The following is a 26,878-nucleotide window of genomic DNA, read 5'->3' as shown; positions in this document are numbered from 1 at the left end:
TAAAGGAACACGCATAACGAAAGTACATACATTCATTCTCATGTTTTATTATTTCTTGCGGACATTTATCTTTCTTTCTTGAAAAACTCAAATTTAATATTTCTTTAATTTCACTAATTTCTAAAAATTCATTTTTATTCTTATATTTATGATTTACACAAAATGCATCACAAAATTTACAATATATCTTAAATTTTACTTCCATAAATAATAATATAAAAAGATAGCATAAAGATGGAACATAAAAGATAACATATTAAAAAGAACATATGTAAAAAGATAGCATATTGAAAGATAGCGTATTTAAAATATAGATAGCATATTAGAAAGATAGTTCAAAGATAATATGTAAAAAGAACATAAAAGATAGTACATAGATAGAATAGAAAGTAACATAAGATTTGTATAAATAGAGAGCGGAATTCAAAGTAATTCCACAGTTCTCATCCACAGAACTCAATAAAAATATAAGTTTCATTTAATTATTTGTTAGTAAAGTTTAATGTTAATTAAAGGTAATAGGTTCGCCCTAAACTTTAATTAATGTTTGCTTAATTAATTTTAATTGAATAAAATGAAAATTTTAAGATGAATTAAATATACATTTTTGGAAAGTAATAATTCGTAGCGAGAGCTATTGAAGTTTGAAATTAAAGGTAAAAGTGGATATAATTTTGGGAAAATCTAGAGAAGTTAAATTTTATTTTATATCGTTCGATGTTTTATATTACTAACGCTATTTATGTTGTGAATCAAGAATGTTGTTATATGTTGTTGCATGTTGTTCGTTGATTATGTTGTTTGCTAATTATGCTGTTGATTATTTGCTTGTTCGTTGATTTGTTCGTTCGTTCGATTATTCGTTTGTTCGATCATGAGAATGCCCGTTCGATGTAGCAACTCTGTAAATTGATGACAGGGGGAATTGGGGGATCTCACTGATTGATGCCTGATTTTTCACTTTTTGACCTGTATAAGGAATCAGTTCTAAAATTAAATATCAGATTCTAAAGTTTTAAAGTTATTGTTATTACAAAACTTTAAAATTTTAAAAAAAAACATTTTTTTTTAATATTTTTTTTATTTTTTTTATAAAGAATCAGTTTTAAAATTAGATACCTAAATCCCAAGTAGTAAGTTTTAAATTTTTGAAACTTTAATAAAAAATATTTATTTTAACATTTTTTTATTTTTTTTAGGAAAATCAGTCTTAACTTAAATACTAAAATCTTAAGATAGGTTTTAAAATTTCATTATCATATTATATTACTTCAATTTTTTGTACTGAAATTAGTTCTAATTTGATATCAGAACTCTAAATTTGAAATTTTAAAAATTTAAAAAAATATTATTTTGACACTTTAAATATTGGGAGCTTACAGATATTACGTAATTATTAAAGAGGGAGAAGGATAACCAAAATCTTATATTACACTTAATAAAATATATAATTTATAAATATTATAATTTGATTGGTTATTAAATCTGACAAGGAGGGGGAGGAAAGTAAGTTTATATTAAACTGAATATTATGTAATTATATGTAACTTCCCTTACATTTTTATTTTTTTAGGAAAATTAGAATCCTAAAATATATATAGTAAAATTCAATAAATTATCTATCAGTTCACTAAAAATAGCTGGTTTATTAGAATATTTAATATATTATAAAAACTGAAAATCTATTGTATCAAATTTTCAAAAAATTTTTATACTAATAAAATTAATAGTCTAATATATACTATTTCCATCTTAGTTTTAAGTTATAGAGTTCATAAAATATTTTTAATTGGAGATATAAATAATATTATTAATATATAACTTTAGCTGAAATTAAAATTTTTATAATTTTAGCTAAAATTAAAATTTACCACATCATATTACTTAAATTTTATTCATGTAATCCAGTTTATTAAATCATTTTTACTATAGCTAAATAAATTAATTGCAAAAAAACTTTTTAGTAAATAAATTACTATATTACATATATATTATAATACAATTATTTTACTATCTAATAATTCAATTTGCATAAACTTTTTTATTTTGTAGCCCTCTTTATACTTTATAAAACAAAAAAAAATTCATTAAAATTAGACTTTTAAATAGTAAGATAATTGCAAAAAAAGCTTCTTAATAAATAAATTATATATTATTTACTATAAAAGGTATACTATTACTATAAAAATATATTGTAACATCTAATTGCAGGACCTGATTTCCACCCACCTACTAAATCACGTAATTTCTGACATACCCCTTAAAGAAAATTTTGAATATTTCAAAACTTAACTAAAATATTAGTATTTACATTAAAGCCAATTTTCTATATAATAATATAAAAAAATGTTAAACTGTTTTTTATAAAGTTTTAAATTTTTTTTTAAAATATTAGCATTCATATTGAAACTGATTTTCTATAAAAAAATGTTAAATGTTTAGAAACCATTTTTTTATAAAGTTTTCAAATTTTTTTTTTAAAATTTATCTGGAATATTGATATTCATACTGAAACTAATTTCTTATATAAAAATATAAAAAAATATTTTTTTAATATTAAAAATATTTTTTTCAGTTAAAAAAAGTTTTGAATATTTTAAAATTTAACTGAAATATCAGTATTTATATTAAAATGATTTTCTACAAAAAAATATAAAAAATGTTAGAAAACATTTTTTATAAAGTTTCAAATTTTTTCTTGAAATTTATTTAAAATATTAGTATTCACATATTAGAACTAATTTTCTATATAAAAATATAAAAAAAATATTTTTAAAGAAAGTTTTAAAACTATCTAAAATATTAGTACCTATATTGGAACTAAGTTGTTTATCAAAATTAGTGAATTTCGTCATGTCAAAATTATTTTTCTATTTCATCATTTGCATTTTGATCAATTTTAATAATAGAATAATTTCATCATTTTGTCATATCAAAATGTCGAAATTATTTTTACCATTTTGGCAATGGCCTTTTTATTTTTGGCAAGCAACTTTAATTGGAACTGATTTTCCAAAAAAAATGTTTTATAATTATAAAGTTTAAATTTTTTTTAAAAAAATTTGTCTTGAAAATTAGTTTTAAAATTTATTCTTAAAAGAAAAAAAAATAAAGTTTCAAAATTTTAGTTTAAGATATTATTGATAAAGTCTAAATTTAGTAATAGATTAACTAATTGATAAGCTGAATTAAATTTACTGTAGCTGTAGTTTGCTAATATTCTACTGATTTTTATAAATTAACTATAAATCATATATGTTAAAATTTAGACAATTTTTAATAACTAGCTGAAATATATAACAGATCTGCTAAATTTTGCCAATTTGTTATATAACTAAAAGTTTTAATTTCAACTAGTGCAAAAGTTTTATTTTGAACTTTTTTTAAAAAAACATTTTTTAATATTTTTTATTTCTTTTATAACCAGAATCCTATAAATAAGTTTTGAAAGTTAACTTTTGAAACTTTTTTTTAAAAAAATGTTTTTTAATATTTATTTATTTCTTTTATTAGAAATTGGCTTCAATCTAAATATTGAATCTTAGATTAATAATATTAGTAGTATTTCTGATTTTGTATTTATAATAATTAATAAACTTAAATTATTAAATGAAATTATTGTAAAATATCAAATAATTTTAAATAAATAAAATGTATGCCAATTGAAAGATTTCTTATTATTATAAATTAATTGAAAAGTTATTAATCAGTATACTAATATTTAATCAAAAAGTTATTAATAATAGTAAATGATATTGATTGGTAATTATTAATATCCAATTGTACTCTATTTAAATATCCTGATTGGAATCCAAGTATTCTTCTTTTATGCTATTTTTTGGCAGCAATTAGGTTTCCCAATTTATAAAAATTAAAAAAATAGGGACCAATTGGGTGAAATTTGGTCACCTGATTTGACATTGCACATTTAAAACTTTATTTTTTTAACATTATTTGCCTGGTAATATACATCAGCAAATGTTTTAAATTTGGCATTTTTCAAAATAAAGAAATAAAGAATACACTTATATTAAGTTATATGATAATTAACTGATCAATTTACTGATAATTATTTACAAACACCTGTAAAACTCAATTTAACTTTATTGGTTAATTTAATTACGGCATACAGTATATGATATTAGCATCTATAATCATTATATAATTATTACAGTATATTATGTCAGGTATAATGGCATAATTAAATTAATTAATTATACTGGGAAGTACTAAGTACTGTTACAGCTCAAATTAGATTGATATTCAGATTATTATTTGCCATTATATTTACTTTAGCTTCATTTTGTCATTCTTCCAGCTGAGAAGATTTCTTTGCAATTGGCACTTCACCATCACAGAAATCTTCATTCTTGAAATCTGAGAGATTATTATCCTGGAGTAATTTGAGATGTAGATGGTAAATTTTCTTCAGATAAGATTTTTTCACTAGTTTCAGAATTTTTTGCTACTTGATTAAAAGTTCCGATATACTTCTCACTCTATACATAATTCCATAAACTTTATCAATACGATTTCCATAACTTCCTTTTTGGTTGCAGGATTAATAATTTTTCCAAATAGCTTATAAACACTTCCAGCTCTTTAGGTCTTCTTATACAGATTTGATTCTGAAACCTTGGGTAAAAAGTTTTAATCATGGTGTAAACTTGAGTCTTTGCAGTTTTTTCAACTACACCAGTTTTAGAGCAAATGTCTGCAACCTTATTTTCATGATTCTCTATAAGTATACCAGTGTAATATTGAACTTGGAAGTGTTAATTGATGAGGCAAATGCTTCTTTTTGAATAAATAAAATAACTTTCCGAATTATATGTATTTTTCGGATAATAGGTAGAGGAGAGTTTTCTGAAATGAACTATGTGATGAAATATACTTGTTTTCTAGAGAGCTGGAGGGAGACAAAGGTTCAGCATCTTGCAACCCAGTCTGATCAGAGGTTATGGGAATCACAGCTTCTAGTGCAACTTTTCTCCCTATTCCTCTGCCTTATACATCACTAACATTTTTCTTGTTCACCTCATCCATGAAAGCATCCGTCTTTCTATTCTCTGATGACTTAGAGCTGGCAGGTACCGGGTTATCTATAGATAACCGCACTTCTGATACCACATCATTTGTTTCACAAACAGGTGAATAGACTGCTACAGACTCTGTTATGTTGACAAGTTCCTTGGGAGAGAAATCATTCTGTGACTGCCTGGACTCTTGTTCCAATTTTGCAACTCTAGCCTTAAGTCCAGCATTCTCGGCTGAAGTGTCAGCCCTATTTTTCTCCAATTCCTCGATTCTGGCCTTGTACTCGGCATTCTAAGCATCACGCCTAGCATTCTCCTCAATAATATGTCTCAATTTCGCGTTCTCAGCCTCGATCTCAGCAGCCTTCTTTCTAAGTTCAGGAATCTCTGCATTCCTAGTCTCAAGCTCAACTTTTTCCGCCTTAATCTTAACGAACTTAGCCTCAGGCTCGGTGAAGTGTTGCCTCAATAAATTTATTTCGGATTACATGCCTGTTAAATATAATACTATTTGTGCTCTGTATGTTAGTATTTCAAAATTGAAAAATTCACGTGACATCCCTGACCAATGGTCAGCAACTTTGCCAGGAAAAAAATTTTTATTAATACACGCGAAAAATAAATACAAAGGTCGAGACTCTGCCCGTGATACATGACGACTATGTTAATGTACATGATTACTCCTGTTTTTCAAAAAATCCCTGAACACGTTGATTTTCATTGCCGGCTTCTTCTCAACATCCACCCTTTCCCTTCATCACCCGCTTCACATTTTTACACAACTCCTTTTTATCCTCCGAACCTTCTTCTCGACAAAACGAGTGGAATTCTACTCGTGCAAGAAATCCCGTCTGGGTATAAAGGAGAAAATGTCATTCTGTAGCTGTAGTCACGATCCCGAAGAAATAGTCCCAAAAGCATCATCTGCCTTTCAATTTCTTTTATTAGTTTGAGAAGCACTTTCGCATTGTATAACATTCTGTAGACGACAGAGGTACCAAATCAGTTAGTGGAACAGGCCTTAAGAAACTCTGGATAGGCTTACTAACCTGAGCGAACCCAATAGCAATTTGATATGGGTTTCCCTCATTAATTCCTCAAGCGCTTGGATTGCGTTATCCACACGACCCGTATTTTCCTCGCTAACAACTTCAAACTGCGGGTTTAGTGATATTTTTTTTTCCAATAAGTTCTCTAACTATATTAATACATGCATGGAGGATTGCCGAAATATATTCACAACGAACTATTTCGTAACTTTCAACGCGGGTCCCATATTGCGTAGCCTGAGTCGTACATCCTTAAGACAGTGAACAAAGCTTCGTTCTTATCATCGATGTTGATGTTGTGGGTTCTTTATAAATCAACGAAATACAATATGTTAGTTATACAGTTCTAAAGGTTCAGCGGATTAAAAATAAGCGATAAAAATATACTTGATGTGAATTGCGGTATGTCTGTTATTTCGTCCATCTTGGACTCCATACTTCGCTAACACATCCTTCAAGTCTTTTTAGTCTTGTACGAAGAGAACGACCTCGAATTTTTCTCCTTGCACTCCTTAGCGAACTTCCCGAGTCTCTTAGCTGGCCCCAATTCATTCCATGACGTTCAAGCTCTTCCTGGGTCAAGTCAAAGAAGTCCATTAACCTCTTCATTTTCTAAGATATTGATAGTCGGCTCGTTAAGTCCTGTCACCGCAAAAATTCTATAAGCTTGGCCGTGTCATATTTTTTAATATCGTCCGTTAGCGTGACCGAATGGTATGTTTAAAAGATTCAATCGTACAATTGGTTCTCATTTCCAGGTAGAGGTTGGAAGCTGAAGTGTTCCAGATATAGCGTTTTTTATAGTGATATTTGGCTCGGATAAAAAAAGTGAAATAAATATCTTGTGAAAGTTTTTATGTCGCACAGACATTGTATCATTACACGTGACCCGCCCTCTATGTACATTCGATAAAATAATGATTGAAATAAACGTCGCCGGAAGCGAATGGATCGCTTATATGATGTGAATAGAAAATACAGAAAAAAAATTTCTACCTACTTGGTAGAGGGAGTTTTGGGGTGTGAAATGCAAGATTATTATCTTTTTCAATATCAAAATAATAAAGAATTGCGTCCTTTCTATCCATAAAATTTTTGGGTGTACGCTATTTTTAGAGATCAAATTGAGGGGTATCAATTTCTTTTGCAATTGCATTTTTGAGTCCATGGACACTACAAGTCTGAAAAGTACCGATTACAAATTTATTGTTACCATCTTTAATGAAGTTCTAAATAATCAGTGTCCATTGTCTTGTTTTCCTAAATACAAAGGTAATAGTGAGAAAAACTCGCTCCCGCATACATAACTTCTAGCATATACATACCTTGTTTTTTACGGGTTGCAGGAAAGTTGGCTGAACTTCCACATACCATTACATGCTTTATATCTTGCTGGGAAAAAGATAAGGAGATATGAGGCGTAATTAGCTTTGTCATATGATGCCAAGAGTTCTATGAAAGCACATGTAAATGAGACCTTCATACCTCTTCACATGGAGGGATCAGATCTACCTGAAAGACTCAAAGTTGGACTAACGCCTGGCGATCTCGAAATTACGAAGTCCTCAGCCCTTCATAACATATGCTTTTGTCGTCACTATTTACTTATGTGGTAGGCCCTGTGTTGTGTGTAGACCTCTTTTCTCACGTTCGGGAAAAAACAGGTTACTAGTTTGTATATTTTTCTTTCGATATATGCGAAAATCAAATATGTCGCACAGACCTGCCGTGTGATCATTTATTTTGTCACACAATTTGCGGCTTATGCCCATATAACATTTACCCACCAGATTTTTTATTACTGTAATTACTGTAATTATTATTATGATGGAATCGAATATTTCAACTTTTAGGGTTGATATTGTCGATACAAATAATCGGAGAGAAATATTAAGAAAAGCTTTAGCAGATGGGCGAATTGCATGTGATAAGGAACACATGCAAAATATCTTTACGATCAAAGCAGAAAATCAACACAGAATAGTTGAGAGTTGGCAGATATCCTATCCTGAATTATCACAATTAATTGAAGGTTGGAAGTATGCCTGCATTGATGATGGTCTTGATCCGACACATAAGGAGTTCAGGGTTTTTCCTGTCCAAAGAGGCAAGGAAATGCTCTGCATTTTTCTCGGTCTTTTTAAAACAAATACTCCTGATGTCTTGAAGGTTGTTCATCTTCGTGCAAAAATCACTTTTAGTATTCGCAATTGCGATTTGTTCGGTAACGCTAGTTTCATTGAAAGGGCCATAATGTTTATTTTAAGTGATGGCGCGTCAGAAGTAATTAATATGACCTATAATTACATCAATGCAAATAGAGATATTCGGATGTTAGACACTGGTAATAATACCGAAATTCTTGCTGGGATCGTTTTATCCGAATATTATAGTGGGGTTTCAATAAATTGGTTGGAATCATAGAGATGTGTAATTATGTTAAAATAAAAATCGTATCGTTTACTGTTTAAATGAATCTACAACTTGCATGAGAGATTTTATTGGTTAACAGTTGACGATCATATCGATAACTGATTAAGCTGATAAAATGCAAGAGCATACCTCCAAAAGGTTGAGAAATTTCACGGTCCCTTAGAAGATATTTCAAGTGTTAAAACGGAAATTCATTGATAGGGAGTAAAAATTACTGAAGAGGGACCTCCTCAACAATTACATGAATTGTTTGTCAAAAATCCAGCTAACACCGGTCAGTGCCTAATCTACATTTTTGTCGTGCAGGATATGTGGTGTGACTCAGATCATCACTCCGGAGTAGGGATTGGAATCGATAATTGAATCAAAATCGAATCTCATTTGTTGAAGAGAATATTGAAATTAAATAAAAAAATTAATTCAACATTTGCATCCAAAGATTAAATCATGATTTAAAATATTTTCAAAAAAGAAAAATTGACCGATAATGGCCTTCAACGATGTTATAGTAATTTACAGTTGGGTATTTAGTAACGATATATGATTTCTTAATAGATTTTACAATTTTAATTCAGAATTTATATATTTACTGATCATGGAATTAATTATTAAAAGCTTAAAATGGATTATCTTTTAAGGAACAAAAAATCGAATCTACAAAGAATTCCAATCCCTATTCTGGAGTGATTCTCCAACTCATCAAGTCTTTCTAGTAATTCACCAAAAGAAAACTTCAATCCACATTTTTTGGCTTTTAAAAGATTTGCAGGAGATAACCCTACAAATTCCATTATATAAATATAATTTAAATTGCGATAAAATCATCTTTATATCATTTAAATTTATGACATTTTTTATAAAGAAATATTAATGAAATTCTGCTCATATTTGCAAGTATATAATTAAACTGAAATCCAGCCACTATGGTAGCGTCACGCCTAGCATTTATGTCTGAATTCCTTCTAGACGAATTTGCAAATTAGCACCCATCAATACCATCTCTTTTGATTCCTTTACTGTTTAATTGATGATTTATCATTATCATCACAATCATTTGTATTGTTAAACTGTCATTCGTTTGGTGGTACTTGAAAATAAAATAGGATCTACAATATAAACCAGTGATTTCAATATAAAATTAAGAAAAAAAAAGAGTTAATATATTCTTTTACGTAAAAAATCCACCTCTAAAGGTTTCATCTTAATCCCTAAAAAATAAAACTAACATTTTACATAAAAACATGAAGATTTTTTCTTTATTTTCCCTAATAAGAATGTTAGACGCATTTCTAATGTTCTAATGTTCTTTTACATAAAAAACCACTCTTTTTTTACCCATTTTATTTAATTTAAATATGTGATAAATCGCCATGGTAAAAAATTACATTTTCCAAAGATTAATACCAAAAAATATACTTAACAAAGTTTTTTTGTTGCATTTTTTGTAAATTTAGAAAGAATGAAAGAATGAGAGCGTCAGCAATTGAAAAAAAGCTTGTGTTGCGTTCGCGTTTATAATCAATTAGTAATCCCAAGTATAATTATTCCAATTATTCCAAATTAAGCTTAATAGACATTTTGTACACTATAAAATCAATTGGTCATGTCGCGTATGTCCGCTCACAATCAAATTTTAGGATTAAGTGTGACAAACTTATTCTAATAATTATATTTCCTAAAGTAAAAAATACTTTTCTAAAAATACCTAAAAGTTTAAATTCATTATCATTAACAGCTACTTTATAAAGCTAATCCAGCAACTTTAACATAGCAGCAAGATATTAGCATTATCAACAAACATTTTAAATTAATAAAGTGCTATTTTCCATCAAGCAGAGATTATTGAGAATGAAATATAAATTTTATCAGGACGTAGGCAATATAAATTTTAAATTTCGTCATATAGTAATAAGTAAATATTTTAAATATTTCAACATGCAGTATGATATGCATTACTGTATATATATAAATTTAAAATAAATCCGTAAATTGCAATTGAGATCACCAAATGTATCAACTATTTATGGGGGATAAACTTTACGCAAATCATCCAAATCATACCACCTCGACCAGTGATATGAAAATCATATGACAATAGAAATATCAATATTGACTATCAGGCAAATCAATACTTAATATACCATACCGATATTTTTTCATTTGACCAGTAATATACATATTAATAAATGTTTTTCTGCTAAATGTTGCAAGAAAAAAATTCGAAATATTTTTGGGGGGATTGATTTCTTAGTCCAAATTGATTTACCTTTAAATTCTATTATTCTTCCTTGAAGATGCTCATCTTATTATTTTTTATTTTACAAATATAGATTTCAATGTAGTAAATAAAAAAGTATTCGTTCATAACAACAGTCGATCTTCTAGTATCATAATTGCTAGTCGCACAAATTATTAAAAGTAAATTGACAAAATAATTAAAGGATTTCTTTTATCACATCTGGATATAAAAAAGAATTTTTTGCTAAATTTAGTATTGTTTTATTTTAAATTTATATTGTTCACATGTGTGATGAGATTTTATTAAATTGTTATACAACAAAAAAGAAACATGGGGGCCCTGAACCTTTTTTAATATATGTAACCAAACACAAAATCAAAAATCTCACCCCTTAAAAAATAAATTCTCAAAACCTTTATCAAAATCAGATCTGGTAATCTCAGATGTAATGCGTAAAATTAAATACTAAAATTGGCAGTGATTTCTTTTAAATTTTTGGTCAGCTAAAAATAAAAAACCATTATAAATAAACCATGAAAAACAAGAAAAAACCATACGGACTTTGTAAACAACAACGATGTCTGAGTCAAAAGATGGAACCCTTGTTACTAGTGATGAAAGATTTGTTGAAGATAAAGAATTTGAAGAGAAATTAGTACGAAAGATGGACTTTAGAATTATGCCTTTATTAATTTTGTTATATTTCTTAGCTTTCTTGGACAGGTAAAATGAAACAATTAACAATTACAAATCATCCATGTAAAAATCATCAACGTTACCCCTGCTAATTTTTAAATTTTTATCAGAGTAAACATTGGAAATGCGAAATTGACAACTATGGAAAAGGATCTTGGATTGGTCGGATCTGAATTTAATTGGTGTCTAAGTATTTTCTTTATGTAAGTAAACCACGGTATTCTTGGTGCAAAATTAAAAAATAATGTCACATAATGTAAAATTGACTAATAAAAAAAATAATAATATAAATTCTTTTCTGTAGAGGATATATTTTATTTGAAGTTCCTTCGAATATAGCACTTATCAAGACAAGTGCATTTTTGTGGAGTAATAAATATTTTATTATTTCATTAAATTATCTAAAATTATCTTTAAAAAAAAATTCTTAATCTCATTTTCGTATTTTAGTTGCTCTTATAATGTTTTCGTGGGGAGTTGTAGTAACTCTCATAGCATTTGTAAGTTTCAAACGCAAGAAAATAAATTATATGTTAAATTTAAAATCTAAATTATAAATTTTATTTTAGGTAAAAAATTTTGCGGGATTATTAGCGGCAAGATTTTTTGTGGGAGCCTGTGAGGCGGGCTTAGCTCCAGGCGCAGTTTATTTTTTAGCCACGTGGTACAAACGATCAGAAATAAATTCCCGTATAGCTTATTTATCTATTGGAAATAGTTTTGCTGGTTCCTTTAGCGGTTTATTAGCATTTTCTCTTATAAAATTAGAAGGAAAACTTAACCTAAAAGGATGGCAGTGGGTACGTATTTATCATATATTGTCAGAATTGTTTATTTTTATCGCGATATTTTACTGATAAGATCTTTTAACAGTTATTTTTAGTTGAAGGATTAATAACGGTTGTTGTCGCTATAGCTTCTTATTTCTTTATTTCTGATTATCCTGAAAAATCCAGATGGCTTACTGATAAAGAGCGTAAATATGCTACTGATCGATTAAAACATGATATAGGAAAAGCTCATATAATACATTATAATAGAGCGCACATTTATGCCGCATTCACAGATTATGTAAAGTTTCATTCTTTCATTCCTTAAATAATATTAAAATAATATTTGTAAGTGACATTCTCTTTTTAATTAATTAATTATTATTATTATTTATTTTTAGAAAGTTTATTTGGCTATGATACAACTTTTTGTAGCTTCGATATCAGTTTCTTCTTACCAATTATTTCTTCCATCAATAGTACACGGAATGGGATATAATTTCGGTAATTAAAAAAATATACATATATTTTATTTGAACGAAAGAATTCTCTTTATTCATTCAAATATTTTTTTTTTTTTAAAAAAAAAATCATGCTCCACAGTCGTATCACAATTATTTTCAATACCACCATTCTTTTGCGCTGGTGTATCGACAATAATTGTTGCAATTATTTCGGATCGTAAACGTACTCGTGGTCCAATTATGTTTTTGACTTCGATTATTGGAATTATTGGTTATATAATGTTACTCATACCTTCATTAAGCGGCCCTGGTGAGCAAATTTTTTGGGAATTGCAACATAGTTTTTTTTTATTTGTACATAAATTGAAAATTAAATTATTATTTAGCAAAATATGTCGGAGCTTGTATTGTTGGAACGGGTTTAGTTCCTGCTGTCACGACTGCAGTCGCATGGTAAATTCTATAATTTTACGTTTTTTCTTTCCTTTTTTTCTCTTGATCCTTTCTAACATAACCCCATGTCTTCGTTCATTTTAATAGGATGGCGAATAACATAGCAGGTCACGCGAAAAGGGGTATAGCGGCAGGATTGATATTGATGAGTGCAAATATAGGTGGTGTAATAGCATCACAAATTTATCGAGAAAAAGATTTCCCAAATTATATATTTGGTAATTCAATAGCCTTGGGGTGTTTGGTTGCTGCGACTTGTATTGCAGTCTTACAATATTTTATTTATAAAACTTTAAATGAGAAAAAGAGGAAAGATCCACAATCATTTTTGCAAGGAAAAAGTGAAGAAGAAATTAAAAATTTGGGTGACCTGCATCCCGATTTTATGTATATTCTATAGTTTGTAAATTAACTTAATTAAATAATTTATGTATTTTTATTAAATGTTGTACACTTACACCGCGTTCTATACATATGTTTGTAAATTAATTTAATTTTTAATTAAATAATTTATATATTTTGTATTTTTATTTTTAAAATCAAAGAGATTTAATAGTTAAATTATTAAATGTGTACACGTACACACTGCGTTCTATACATATTATGAAGTTTATATAAAATTGTCATAGAAAACTACCAGAATATATACACGCTAACGAGACCTTTTTTGTATTACAAATTAAAAAATTAATTTTTTTTAAGGAGTGATCAACTTCATCAGTAGTAAATATCACAAAACAACGGTTAACTCCGAAGTTCACAAGTTTATGGTCATAAGACAGAACTGAAGTCACATAAAATTAGTTATACAAAACAATCCATATTAAATTTCGTATTTTTCTCAGCACACAATCCACACATACACAGAAGTAAAGAGTTAAGGTTGCACTTTTTTTTTACTAGTTTTAGTAATAACAAGTCAAAATTTACTCTCATTTTTTTTAAGACTTTTAATAAAAAGAGTTGTTAATATATTTATTTAAAACGTTTAAAAATAATGTTTCTCATTTTGTTGTATATGGTTTTCTAATTGCTGATTAAATATTTTAAGAGCTAGAAGCGCGACGGCAATAAAATTCACGTCATATCGATCCATGTATCTGTGTAACCTTTAGTTGGTCACGTAATCGCTTATTAATCCGAAGCTTGTTATTTATGTGTAACTAAATGAACCAATTACGCATCGACTCAAACTTTGAACGATAATGTTATACAATGGTAACGCAGATAAAATGATAATCTTAAAATCAATTTTTTTATTACAAACTAGCAGTCGCAACGGAAAAATATTAACTACGGACGGTTAGGATATTCAGATACTTTGGTCAGATAGGATAATCCTATTTAATCCTAGGGTACGGTAATAATAATAATACACAAAATACACAAATATTTGTCTTGTCTTCGGTAAAATAATTTTCCTATAGCAACGATAATTATATGGTAATAATATCAGCAATTTACATTCAGTTAACGAAACATCATTTAACATTAAATTTTACTCACATTACTGTTTACATAATCTTTATAGGCTTTTTAGTCAGCAAAAATGATCGGCATTCATGATACGAATTTACCAGGGACCACCCGGCATGATTTGTTTAATCATTGCCACTCAGGTGTGCGGAATAAAGTTTTATTATTAGTAGTAAAAGAAATGGGATCCGTCCAAAATCCCGAAACTCGAAATCCCGAAGGTACAAAATCCCGACACTCTAAATCCGAATTGCCATAATTCCGAATTTTATAATCCCGACACTTCATAAGCCCGAAAGACAAAATCCCGAAACTCGAAATCCCGAAATTTAATTAATACGAGTTAAAAAAAAAATCATAATAATAATAATAATAATAAGGGCAGTGACATACAGTATATTAGCTAATATTATTTTAATAGTAACGTTTACTCCCCCACTCCCAGGTAAGATTTTATAACCAATTACAACCATTTCATATGGTTTATATTATGTGTAACCTAAGATTTTCTTTTACTCCCTAAAATATTAACTAATATATGTCTTTTCCCTAATAATAATAATAATAATAATAATAATATTCATTTTTACTTTATTTTATTTATAAAGAGAAATTGTCATAACACATGTATTATCAAAAAACAAATTGAATTGAAAAACAATAATTTATTATCACTATTTTCGATTTAGTTAAAACTGATTAAATTATAAATAAAAATAGAAATAATGTATTCACTTACGTCACATGTTGATCAACAATGATCAGCCAATGAAAATTTATAATAATTTACTGAATAAAAAAAATATTTTTCACATTTAAAAGAAAAATTTTAACATTATGCCTTTTACAACCTTACAATAATTAGAAATTTCACCAACCATTTAAAAACAATAATTACTACTTTATAATATTTCAATTATCTGTAATTTAATTTGAATAATTTTTTATTAAAGTTTATATAAGGCCAAAGAAATAAAATTATTTGTTTCTCATGAAAAAAAATTGCAGAAAAAAAATTTAGCTGATTCCTAGAAGATGATTGGTTGATTTAATAAATTTTTTGCCCAGGTCACTGGGTGGAAAAAAAAATATTTTTTTATGATTATGATTGGTCAAAACTAAAATCACATAACTAAATAAAATAAATTTTTTTATCTTTTTGTAACATTTACATGATCCACCTGATCATGAGAAATGAATAATTTTATTTACTTGGCCTAATTATGATGATTTTTTTTTTAAAAAAAAAAATGAAATCTTAGTATTCTGTTAATTTGTAATTTAAATGATTTTTTAATTTTTAAAAGAAACAAATCTTTTTCTAATCACAATCCAAAAATTGTCCTAACTCAAGTACCCACCACATTTATCTATAGATATAAATATTTATCTCTAGCTGTATATAAAAATATCTTGTTTATCCAACAAGGTCTATAATAAAGTGAATAAAATTAAAAATCAGTAATTATTACTTGCTAATATTATACAGTATAACCAATATAATAATAAACTTAATTTACCTTTTAAAATAATGTTAAACTTTACAATCTAAAATATTGGCAAGTATTTTATTATTATTTAATAAGTATTTTCAGTTAAATACTTTAATTAAATGAAAAAAAATAATAATATTTAGTATAAAGTTACAGTTTTCAGTGAGGAACTGCTATTATATTTCCATTATATTTGAAGTTGAACTGCTAGTAATCTCCCATTAAAATATTACAAAAATAAAATAATAATAAAAGTAATACAAGAGTGGCTTAGTATGATATGTTATCACCGACATTTGCTATATACTGATAGACACGTATTTCATTAATTCAATATTTTATTATACTTGGTTTAGATTTTATTATCACTTTAATTTAACTTTCAAACTTCAATAGTTCTCTCATATTTTATTATATTTAACATTATTTTTAAATTTGAAAAACTTCCCTATATTTATTATTTCATTTTTTTTAACTTAAATATTAATTAAATCTTAAGCAAACTATGAGCATATTCAAAATAACTTTTAATAATTAATATTTTTATTTGAGTTCAAAAACTGAACTTGAACTTTGAACCTGAAAGCTGTAGAATCCCTATGATTGAATTCCACTTGTATTTATAACAATTTATGTTTCATCATCTTTCTTTCTATCTGTTATTCTTATTTTTAAATAACTAAACTAATAATAACTATTATAAATATAATTATTCTAAATATAAATAAATATAAATAATTAAACTATAAATAAATATAATTATAGGTAAATATTGTGTAATAAATATTATATCATATGAATTATTCCATTCTTCTTATTATTCTTCCTTCAGTCAATTAATTATTTTTGGTTAATTATCTATCCTTCAGCTAAATATTTATCCTAATTACATGATTATCCTAATATCTACGATTACAGCGTCAATTAAATATTTTATATGTTCATATGTGAAACATAATGCTTTAATATTAGTATAGGACCCCGAACAATATATATATATGTCAGATGAAAATTTCAAAATTTATTAAGATCAATAAGCAAACTATTTTCAATCCTGCTAAGCAAACTCTTATTATAACATTAAGATTTTTTATACTACTAAGCAATTTATTTTGTGACTTTATAAAATTTTATCTTTTATTTATTGATTACTTTATTAACTAAATTGATATTATTACATCATATTAATAATACTATTTTTAATAGTATTACGGTTAAAATAATTAAAAGTATCGCGTGCTTCTCCCTGTTAAAGTTAATGAACTATCACCAATTATTACACCATTTGATTTAATATGATATATAATATTTTGAGGACAATGATGAGTAAATAACATATAACCTTCCACAGTTTGGCTTGCAAAAATATTGAGATGAATAGGTAAATATACTTGTAACGAAATATATGATAAATCTTCAATCTGAGTTACCGCATTTTGACTATAACAATGGTTACCATAACCTTCATAATACATTGCTATTACTTTAGCAATACAAATTTTCATCCCATATAGTACAATTACATAGTCACCTTGCTGTAATGGAAAATCTTGAGTAATATTTGCTGATTCAAGATAAATGACTAAATAAATAGCAAATTATTAATATTAAAATTATGTAAATAAATTATATATTTGATATTATATTTACTTTTGTTTGTAATTCTATCAATTTGTTTTTGTCTTGATAATTCAAATTGTTGTAAATTTGCAAGATTAGCTGTCATTGTTTTCCAATTTTCTTTCCATCGCTTTTCACGTTGTTTTACAAATCGTATTTCAGGATCATCGTTGTTTGTAAGATGTGAAATTATATGACTAGCCTTATTTGGATTAATAGTATTTTCTTTTTCATAACCAATTATATGTGCACGATTTTGTCTTTCAATTGGTCTTGAATTGTATGCTTCATGATGCTTTCGTAATGCAATCATAACCGAATAATTTAGCTCTCCTGTTTGAAAAATATATCTAATAGTAGGATCTTTTAAGATTATGTTAATACTTAATAATGTATTATTAAAAGTTTCAATAAATGTATAAAAAAAAATAATAATAATACCATGAGTAAGTTGCTCATTATAAAGTATTCTTGTATTATTTAAAGTTGAAATAATTTGTGTCTGGATTTGATTATCGATATTCTCAATATTTGATAGATCAAGAATATCATCAACTGTTTCAATAGCATGTTTGGAAGCTTGACTAATTGCATCAGAAATTTCTCTATCAATTTCAAAAAATTCATTTGGATCATTTCCAAATTCTGAACTTAACTTATTGATTCCAGTTGATATTTCCAAATTTTGCTCCTCTATTATTACAAATGGCTGTAATAATGAATTATTCGTATTTGTAGTAGGTTTCATATCAAGTGCTTTGGTGAGTTCAAATGCCAATTTGTAAGAAAATTTAACAGTTGAAGTAATATCAGTATCTGACGGCCAAGCACATAATTTTGTTAATTTGCTTGAACTAATATTTCCCATATTATAATCAAAATGATAACCTATTTGAAAGTAATATAAAGAAGGGAGATTTAATTAGTCAGCAAAGTTTAATCTAATTATAAACTTAATTTTTATTAGTAGTTTTGGCTTCTTTCATTAAATTAAATAGAATCAATAATCATAATTATGCTAATTTGCTTCGCTTACCATCACGAACCAATTTTTCTTTTTCCAATGTAATATTTCTTGTTCTTAACGCTTTGGCGCATTGAGAAATTTTTGGAACTAATTGTAACAATTCTGAATAATTAAAATCAGAATTAATTTGACGTGCCATACCAAAAAAGTGTTCACAGGCCTCCGATCCATGCATCCATGGTAAAAATGGATAATTTGGGTAATATTCGATGTCTTTTAAATAACAACCTAGCTCTGCAAGAGAAATAAAAATTGCAAAGCTTTGGTTCGCTAAAAAATTTTTACTAACAGAAATAAAATCAGGATACTTTTCACTCATATTCGTTACATATTCTCTCCAAAATCGTAAAAAGAAAAAGGACGTCATTGACATTCTAATTCTTTCTAAAGGAGTTATTTCACGATTTAGGTAACTATCGATAAGTTCGCCTAATTTTCAAATTACAATTAAATTATGAAAAAATAAATTGTAATAATTATATTATAATAACAAAATTATTTTATCTAACCCATTATGAAAAGGTATACAAAAAGTCCTCGCATGTCCTCTTCAATATTATGAGTTCCATGACAATTTCGTAAATTTTCTGAATAAAATACATGATATGCCGCACTATCGTCTTGGCGATCAAGCTTTATTACATCATGATGATACATTACGGAATTAGAAAGATTTGACAATTTTAACAATTGTTCAAATCGTGCAGTTGAACTTCCAAGGGTAAGAAGACGGGCGCCAGACATAATTGCATTACGGCTAGTTTTTTTAGCATGCTTAGGATCTTGTACACGAATAACAGGTCCTACGTTTAGAAAAATTGGGCAGCTGAAATCAACTCCAAGTTTATTATTTTTAAAAGTCAACCGTTCGTCTGTTGAATATGACTGAATTGCAACTTGAGCTTTAAATTCAACAATAGCACCATCTGATCCGATTGATAAAATTGGAAGGTTAAGCTGTGGTGCTATCTGAGTTAATAATTCTTGATGAAAGCTGGTTATGGTTGACATGTTATCAGATCCGTTATTGGCAATTAATGCAATAACTACTGGAGGAAAGTTCAGCAATGGTATCTAATAATTTAAATAGTAAGTATCGTTACTTACATTATATAATTATTTTGAATAAACAAATTACCTGCAATATATAAGCGCGCACATCTTTTGCAATCGCTTTTTTTGTTTTAATATTATTAATAATTGGTTGAATGTCTTCATATTTATTGATTTTAGTTTGTTCAGTCGATAGTGTTGACCCAACAATACAACCTAAAACAGGATTATAGCGAAGGGCAGGTTTCAATTTGGTATTATCGGACATAGCAACAATAGGTCCCCGATAATTTAATGTATCAATTAGCCTTTTAAATTTGGCAACATTTTCAAATGAAAGGTTAGGATTTGTGAGGGTGTCTTCATTATTAGTCCGAAGTTTACTAATTTTTATAAAAATTATTAATATTTTAGAAAGGTTAACAAATGAAGCAAGCAAACTGAACTGAAGAATACCGTATATTTTGAATTGTACGTCCTTCCAAATTTTGGCGAAAGAGATCAAGGGCTCGAGTACTGAAACTTTCTAATATAATAAGAAAGTTTGTAAAATCTTCATTATATTGAATATTTTGCTTGCCCTTATTATTATCTTTACGAATTGCAGCTTGAACCATAACTTCACAGAGTCCTGTAAACACAGGTTTTTCTTTAAATGCACCATTGGTTGCTTTATCTGCTAATGTAATCCATATACTTGTATCATAATTGTCCTTAATAACAGACCAAATTTCATGAAGATCCTGATTTTGCAAATGTTTTTTTAAAGAATTATTTTCAAAATAGAATTTTGGTGTAAATTTAAGATTTTCAGGTGCCGGTTTTGGTATAGTAAGACGATGTGCCAATATAGGATTGTATTTTAGTAAATAACATTCATTACAAATCATTTTTCCAGAATCGGAATATCCTGTGCATTCTTTAGCGCGTACAGCAATGCCTATTAACAATATTTGGAAAAGATTTTCATTAATTGATCAATTAGAATAAAAAAATAACGTAAATAAATATTTACAATCTTTATCGACACGCCATTGAGATTCTGCATAAATTTTTCAATTTAATGCACGTTTCTGAAATGGCTTAAGTTTTTTTCTTGTAAACTTATGAGGAAATTTTCCAGGATATATTTCCTTAGCAATTATTTCAACACGACGAGCTCCACCATAACATGCAGGTGTTCTATCAACATATTTTGCAATCAAATCTGAACGCAATCCTAAACATGGCTTTCTTTTTCTACCAGTTTGATTAGTTGCTGGATTAATAATCTCTATATTAGCATTTTCTTTTTCATTAATTCCATCCTCATTTTCATCTACTGTAATAATATCGTCATCATCCATTGCATCTTCTACCTCACTTTCCCAATCATTCCAATCATCATCTGAATTTACATCATCGTCATCTTTTTTATCAGTTGTTGTAGGATTAAAAAGGCATAAAATACTTTTTTGTTCATTTCGTTTACATCTCGGACCATTTGCATGGCGGTTAATGTAATCTTCGTCATATTTCCTATTAAGTTTTATTACAACTCCACATATGCAGATTACCTTTTTAGCACGTACAACTTTAGCAACAAATGGATGTCTTTGTAAACGTTGTTTTGAGTATTTCCAGCCACCCATAATGTGCATAAAAAATGTGTGTATATTAAAATAAAAGATAACAAATATGCAAAGATGATAACGATAATGTGTAAAGAATATGTATAGATAATGATAATATGCAAAGACAAAGATAATATGCATAAAGAAACGAAGAAACATTTTTTTATACTATTTTTATTATTTAATATATATAAAATATGATAATTGCCAGATTAGGTATTTGCTACGCAAACTCATAACCGAGTTTAGTTAAATTCATATTTTGTTACGCATCTAGAAATCTGACCAATTTAAAATTTAACTATTGGTTAAGCAAATAAAAATCTCACATGGGGGTAAAATTTCTTATGACCGTTATGCAAATATAAATCTAACCTATTTATATATTGTTCGGGGTCCTACTACCCTCCCAAAAGTATCCGGCCAAGCTCAACTTGATTTTCTCAAGATTGAATATATAAAGTATTATTTTATTTTAAAAAAAACAATTCCCCTGGTTCTAACGATTAAAATGAATGTATTTTTATTGTATTATGATACTTGTACCAGATTTGGCAATAAAAAATAATAACGCCTCAATTTTGCTAACACCGAACTTTGCTTTTTTTTTGTTACTGCGCCATTCAGCTACTTTTAAAATGAAAAAACTAGTGAATTGAGTGAGCGTAGGCAAATTACTGGCCTTTGGAAAGGACATGAAGCTATCAGTATTAAAATTTTTGTATCAAACAATCATGTTTGTAACAATACTTTTTGGAAATTTTAGGACACGACTGGATTTATAACAGCTAAAAGAAGAGTGTGAAAGAATTCCATCTGAAACTTACATTAATTTAATTGAGAGCATGCCACGCTGAATTGAAGCATGCATTAAAAACAATGGATGGCCAACTAAATGTTAGTTATTATTAATAAAATATGATCTTTATTGGTTGACCGGATACTTTTGGGAGGGTAGTGTATGTTTTAATGAAATTGTTAACAAATGTTGGTCTTTGGAATTTTTTTTCTTGATCAAATGTATGACTATTCACATTATTAAAAAATTCACCCCAAAGTCTCACTTCAGTCGGAAAATCTCCTGATACCTTTGTAGAAGATCTACTCATAGTACCATGCGGGGAATATATGATATATGGAATAGTATTTGATAAATATTCTTCTAAATTTAGAAGCCCTAAAAAACAAAAAAATGGGAGTAAATAAATAACGAAAATACTGCAACGAAAGACGTCTATTGAATAATACGCGAGGTGTACAAACGATAACTATTTTATGATAGAACTTACTTTGACTATTCAATCGAGAGATGAAATCTTGAATTCTTTCTACTGGACCTTCTGGAAAGTTATAAGGATGATTGGTAAGCTTTTGTGTAGTCAACTTGAGAAAATTTGAACCAGCAAGTTCTAGGCTTTCAAGGGTTTTAATATGATCATCCCTGAGAAATAACCCATCCTTATTGAGGTTTAAATAATTAACAAGCTCAGTTGGGCTCAAAGCTTCGACTTGTTCAACTGACAGATTTGCCATTTCAAATAAAAATATAGTGAGACAAATGTGCAGTCGAGTCAGAAAAAAGAAAAATTTGCATAGGATTTGGGGTTTATATAAGAAATCTATTGTTGCACAAATAAGTCAGACGATCATGACTGAATCGTGATATATTAAAAATTCAGAGCCCGAAATGTTAGTGAAAATTTATTCAGCTACAAAATTCCATTTTCTACAAATACGAAATAAATCATGTTTACAAGATCACCGCCAATATAAATTACTCCTACCACAGATTATATAGAAGTTTTCGATCTTAGCTAATTTTTATGAGAAGTTTCCCAAGGTTGAATAATTTCTAATCTACAGCATAAATCGTGAGATTAGCAACTGATGTTACCATTACATCTTATTTTCATATCACCAGTATGATACATTAAGAATTCAGCACGTGAAGATGCTTATATTTTTTATAATATATTTTAGTTTATTAATTACTTACATTAATTATATTAATTACATTTTATTGCTTTTGACTCATAAATATTCAATTATAAGTATCAGTTTATTTATTATAACATTAGTAAAATTACTTTATTAGTTAGCTAGAGAAGTTTCTTGAAATTTACATAGTTGATGAATCATATATACATATAGAACTTATACAAAATGGTAATAGAAAGGTTTTTACAGTATAATAGAATAATATTAATAAGTTCAAACTGTCATGTATGAAAATGTAGGGCAATATTTTCTTTTGAATAAAGGTTGTTGACTCAGATAAAGGTTGTTAATACCTGAGTTAATCTAACAGAGAGTTATTTGAAGTATTATTTTTTTTGTATGATTTGATTGTTAGTTTTTTTTTACAGTATTGAACTCCTCGTGTGCTTTACTTATTTCACTTTTGTGTTTTATTGTTATTTGTTTGATAGATTTTTATCCTTAAGAAACTCTTACATTATTTACCAGAATTACACTTTCATTGCTAATTTTCTATTGGGAATTATTAGTGATACATATATATTTTGTTACAATATTATTGAAACACCTATAATTTTGACTGTTTAACTTTTTATTTGCCACAACTAATCAGCTTAATATCTCTGACATTAGTTATCACTTCAAACAAAATTAGTGATAACACTATTAAAATCTATAAAGCAATCATATCAAGTACCGCTTCTACTACCGCTAATGATAATCCTGATAAGAAAGGTGAGACAGAAAAAGTTTTTACTTACCTTCATAATAAAGACTTATTGATACCTTCTAATATATTCTTTTATTTTTGCTCACACTGTATTATATTTGCCAATAATACCGAATATTTACTTATTTTTGTGCTTTTTTTACCTGCTTCTTATCATTAAACCTGCCCAAAAAACACATTTGCGTTATCAAAGATTTAATTATCACTGAGCAAGAACTTTTTAGAACAATTATTCCTCGTCTTTTTTTTATTAAGATTGAAACAAAATCCACAGTTAAAGCAGCTTCACGAAGAGTGCCAAATAATCTGGTAGAACTATGGAATACTTTTCTTAGTGAGGCATTTAATGCTTCATTATCAATTGATGTAGTAATTTGTAAGTTTTATAATTATAAATTAGATCACTTAACCATAATTCAGAAGAAACAACAGTTGATCTATTTATGGAAGTAATTGCCCTATAAAAAATTTTTATTTGAATATTTCCATTATTTCTCCGTGTCTTTTGTAAAAATTCTGTGAAAATGATACATTCACGGATATCCGTGTTAGCGAGATGAAAATTTCCATGATTTAAGGCTATAAATTCCATGAAAATGATACATTCACGGAAAGATAAAACACGGATTAGATTTTTTACAGGGTTGGTAAAGTCAATGATCAAAGAATGTCTTTACAAAATTCACAAATGTGGTGCAGAAATAGTCAAGCTGCTATGGTTAAGGGAGAACCAGATATTGTACGTATTGGAGGTTCAGATCCTAGAATACTTCGTTCTATAAATGCAGATGGAATAAATTTATTAGCAACAGTTGGAATCAACTTATGAGTGATATCATATAAGGAATTATTGATGAAAATAATCTTTCAAATGATGGCAATGAAAGTAAATTGTATTCTATATATAATTTAGCAAGAGAAATCAAGGATCACTATACAAAAAATGATACTAAATACAACAACTTAAAAAGAATTATTTATCAAGGATTTGGATACATGGTGATTAATGACTGTCGATATGGTATAATTATAACACTCAATCAAATATGGTTTATGTGTCGTAAACCTGAAAATCCAAGTATTTTTTTAATTTCTTCTGCAGTTTCAATTAATCAATTACATACATCTGATCAAACTTCGTTTTGGGAGTGTTTATGATATTTTGAAAATTTATCTTTATTAAATCCAATTGCTCATTCTAATCCACCTAATGATAGTGATGATGAGAGTTCAGACAATCAAGATGATCCACCTCTACTACCTCTACCTGATAAGAAAAATTAGAAAAATAAAAACCGTGATTATAATTCATCACATAATTCTAGATTTTCACCATACATTATTGGAGAAGGTTTAGAAATTAGTTCTTGAACTTAAAGTAAAAGCAATACTATTGGAAATAATACTGAATTAAAAGAAACTAAAGAAGATCTATTACTTAAACATATGAAAAATTATGATCGTAACTGGTTTAACTTTAGAAATATGTTGGGAAGTGGTCGAATAGGAAGTATTTTTAAAATAATACTTGATAGAAAAACAGGTACTTTTAAGATGGTCGCTCTATATAAAGATGAGAAAAAATTAAAAGAACTTCTTAATGAAATCAAAATATACATTGGACCTCTTAAAGAAATTCAAGGTATTTACATAGGATCCTGGATAATTATAATTGAGGTCATATCTTACTATGTTTTAAACTTTATTTTTCTTTTAACATGTAATTTTATTAAGTTAATATTATTTTTTACCATAGAAAAAAATGTTTCTTTTGAAGAGAATAATCTTTTGATACCAAAATCTTGTGAATCTACTGATTAGAATTTGAGATAAGTATTATTACACAGGCAAAATTTGGCAAAAAAATATACACTTTTTCACTATAGAAATATACAAAAAAATAAAAATTACTATTATTAAATATTACTTTTAAGTAACAAAATTATAGATAATAGGGTGGCAATTATTATTACAAATTTTTGTATCTATAGCTTTAAAAGTAAGTTCAGGATGACAAGGGTAAATTTTTAGTATAGAAGATATGACCTTAATTATAATTGTCCGGGGTCCTATTTACATACCAAGACTTCTAAAATTTAAAGTTCTCTATGAGGCATTTATCTTTATTCTTACATCTCTTACTGAAAAAACTTTTGCGGATATAAAAGATAATATCACAAAAAAAGAAAAGCAGTTAGCCATTAAAGGCTTACAGAAATTACATTCGAAAAGAGTGAAGCATAGAGACATTAGATTAGAAAATATCATAATAAAGAGAAAGAATGAGGATTCAACTTCTTATGTATGGTGGATTGACTTTGGATGGAGCAAAATGACGGATATTGTAAAAGATTTAAACAAGGAATTAAAAGAGTTAAAATATTTGCTTAAAATAGAGGATACGAAATAATTTATCTGTTTTTTTATCACATATATTGACAGGCCATCAGAAAAAATTTTTTACAATAATGCTGCCTGATATTAGTAACTATATATGTCCTAGCTCAGCAATAGTGTATCAATGAAATTTTGCCTAATAGGATTGTTCTTTAACTCTTGTTTTATAATATAAGGTCAAAAATAACAAGAAATTAATTTGTATGTATTATTATACAGTCCATATACTTTTGAAAATTTATATAAACATTATCAATAAGTCAATTAGAAGAAAGAGAATATTTTTGCATTTAGTAAGCAAATTTTATTGTTATGTTACTTAAGTAGTAAATATTAATATAGATTATTATTA

The 26,878-nt window shown here is 27.4% G+C and overlaps 7 protein-coding genes across 7 annotated transcripts; 5 read left to right on the top strand and 2 right to left on the bottom strand.

Annotated features, from left to right (window-relative positions):
* Positions 1–7,506: 7,506 nt before the first annotated feature.
* Positions 7,507–8,509, top strand: OCT59_019923 (uncharacterized protein; the record flags this gene model as incomplete). The annotated part of the gene is made up of 1 exon (XM_025317473.2): positions 7,507–8,509. The coding sequence occupies exon 1, from the start codon at positions 7,910–7,912 to the stop codon at positions 8,507–8,509; it is 600 nt and encodes a 199-aa protein (XP_025178175.2). The 5' UTR covers positions 7,507–7,909.
* A 2,825-nt stretch (positions 8,510–11,334) lies between these two features.
* Positions 11,335–13,668, top strand: OCT59_019922 (uncharacterized protein; the record flags this gene model as incomplete). The annotated part of the gene is made up of 10 exons (XM_025317472.2): positions 11,335–11,480; positions 11,564–11,656; positions 11,758–11,822; positions 11,904–11,953; positions 12,023–12,253; positions 12,327–12,524; positions 12,625–12,727; positions 12,827–12,997; positions 13,074–13,140; positions 13,228–13,668. 10 exons carry the CDS (start codon positions 11,335–11,337, stop codon positions 13,538–13,540), a joined length of 1,437 nt encoding a protein of 478 aa, XP_025178174.1. The 3' UTR covers positions 13,541–13,668.
* A 4,385-nt stretch (positions 13,669–18,053) lies between these two features.
* OCT59_019921 (uncharacterized protein) lies at positions 18,054–18,597 on the bottom strand (the record flags this gene model as incomplete). The annotated part of the gene is made up of 2 exons (XM_066143854.1): positions 18,054–18,079; positions 18,171–18,597. 2 exons carry the CDS (start codon positions 18,595–18,597, stop codon positions 18,054–18,056), a joined length of 453 nt encoding a protein of 150 aa, XP_066005564.1.
* A 3,648-nt stretch (positions 18,598–22,245) lies between these two features.
* On the bottom strand, positions 22,246–22,955 carry OCT59_019920 (uncharacterized protein; the record flags this gene model as incomplete). The annotated part of the gene is made up of 3 exons (XM_025326035.2): positions 22,246–22,313; positions 22,474–22,599; positions 22,712–22,955. 3 exons carry the CDS (start codon positions 22,953–22,955, stop codon positions 22,246–22,248), a joined length of 438 nt encoding a protein of 145 aa, XP_025178171.2.
* Positions 22,956–24,113: 1,158 nt separating this feature from the next.
* Positions 24,114–24,958, top strand: OCT59_019919 (uncharacterized protein; the record flags this gene model as incomplete). The annotated part of the gene is made up of 3 exons (XM_066143853.1): positions 24,114–24,134; positions 24,385–24,505; positions 24,783–24,958. The coding sequence occupies 3 exons, from the start codon at positions 24,114–24,116 to the stop codon at positions 24,956–24,958; spliced, it is 318 nt and encodes a 105-aa protein (XP_066005563.1).
* A 656-nt stretch (positions 24,959–25,614) lies between these two features.
* OCT59_019918 (uncharacterized protein) lies at positions 25,615–25,950 on the top strand (the record flags this gene model as incomplete). The annotated part of the gene is made up of 2 exons (XM_066143852.1): positions 25,615–25,771; positions 25,886–25,950. The coding sequence occupies 2 exons, from the start codon at positions 25,615–25,617 to the stop codon at positions 25,948–25,950; spliced, it is 222 nt and encodes a 73-aa protein (XP_066005562.1).
* A 220-nt stretch (positions 25,951–26,170) lies between these two features.
* On the top strand, positions 26,171–26,539 carry OCT59_019917 (uncharacterized protein; the record flags this gene model as incomplete). The annotated part of the gene is made up of 1 exon (XM_025326034.1): positions 26,171–26,539. The coding sequence occupies one exon, from the start codon at positions 26,171–26,173 to the stop codon at positions 26,537–26,539; it is 369 nt and encodes a 122-aa protein (XP_025178170.1).
* Positions 26,540–26,878: the final 339 nt, after the last annotated feature.

The sequence above is a fragment of the Rhizophagus irregularis genome, chromosome 29 (assembly GCF_026210795.1).
Source record: "Rhizophagus irregularis chromosome 29, complete sequence".
In the NCBI taxonomy this organism is placed as follows: domain Eukaryota; kingdom Fungi; phylum Glomeromycota; class Glomeromycetes; order Glomerales; family Glomeraceae; genus Rhizophagus; species Rhizophagus irregularis.
This window is presented reverse-complemented; position numbering and strand designations above follow the sequence as displayed.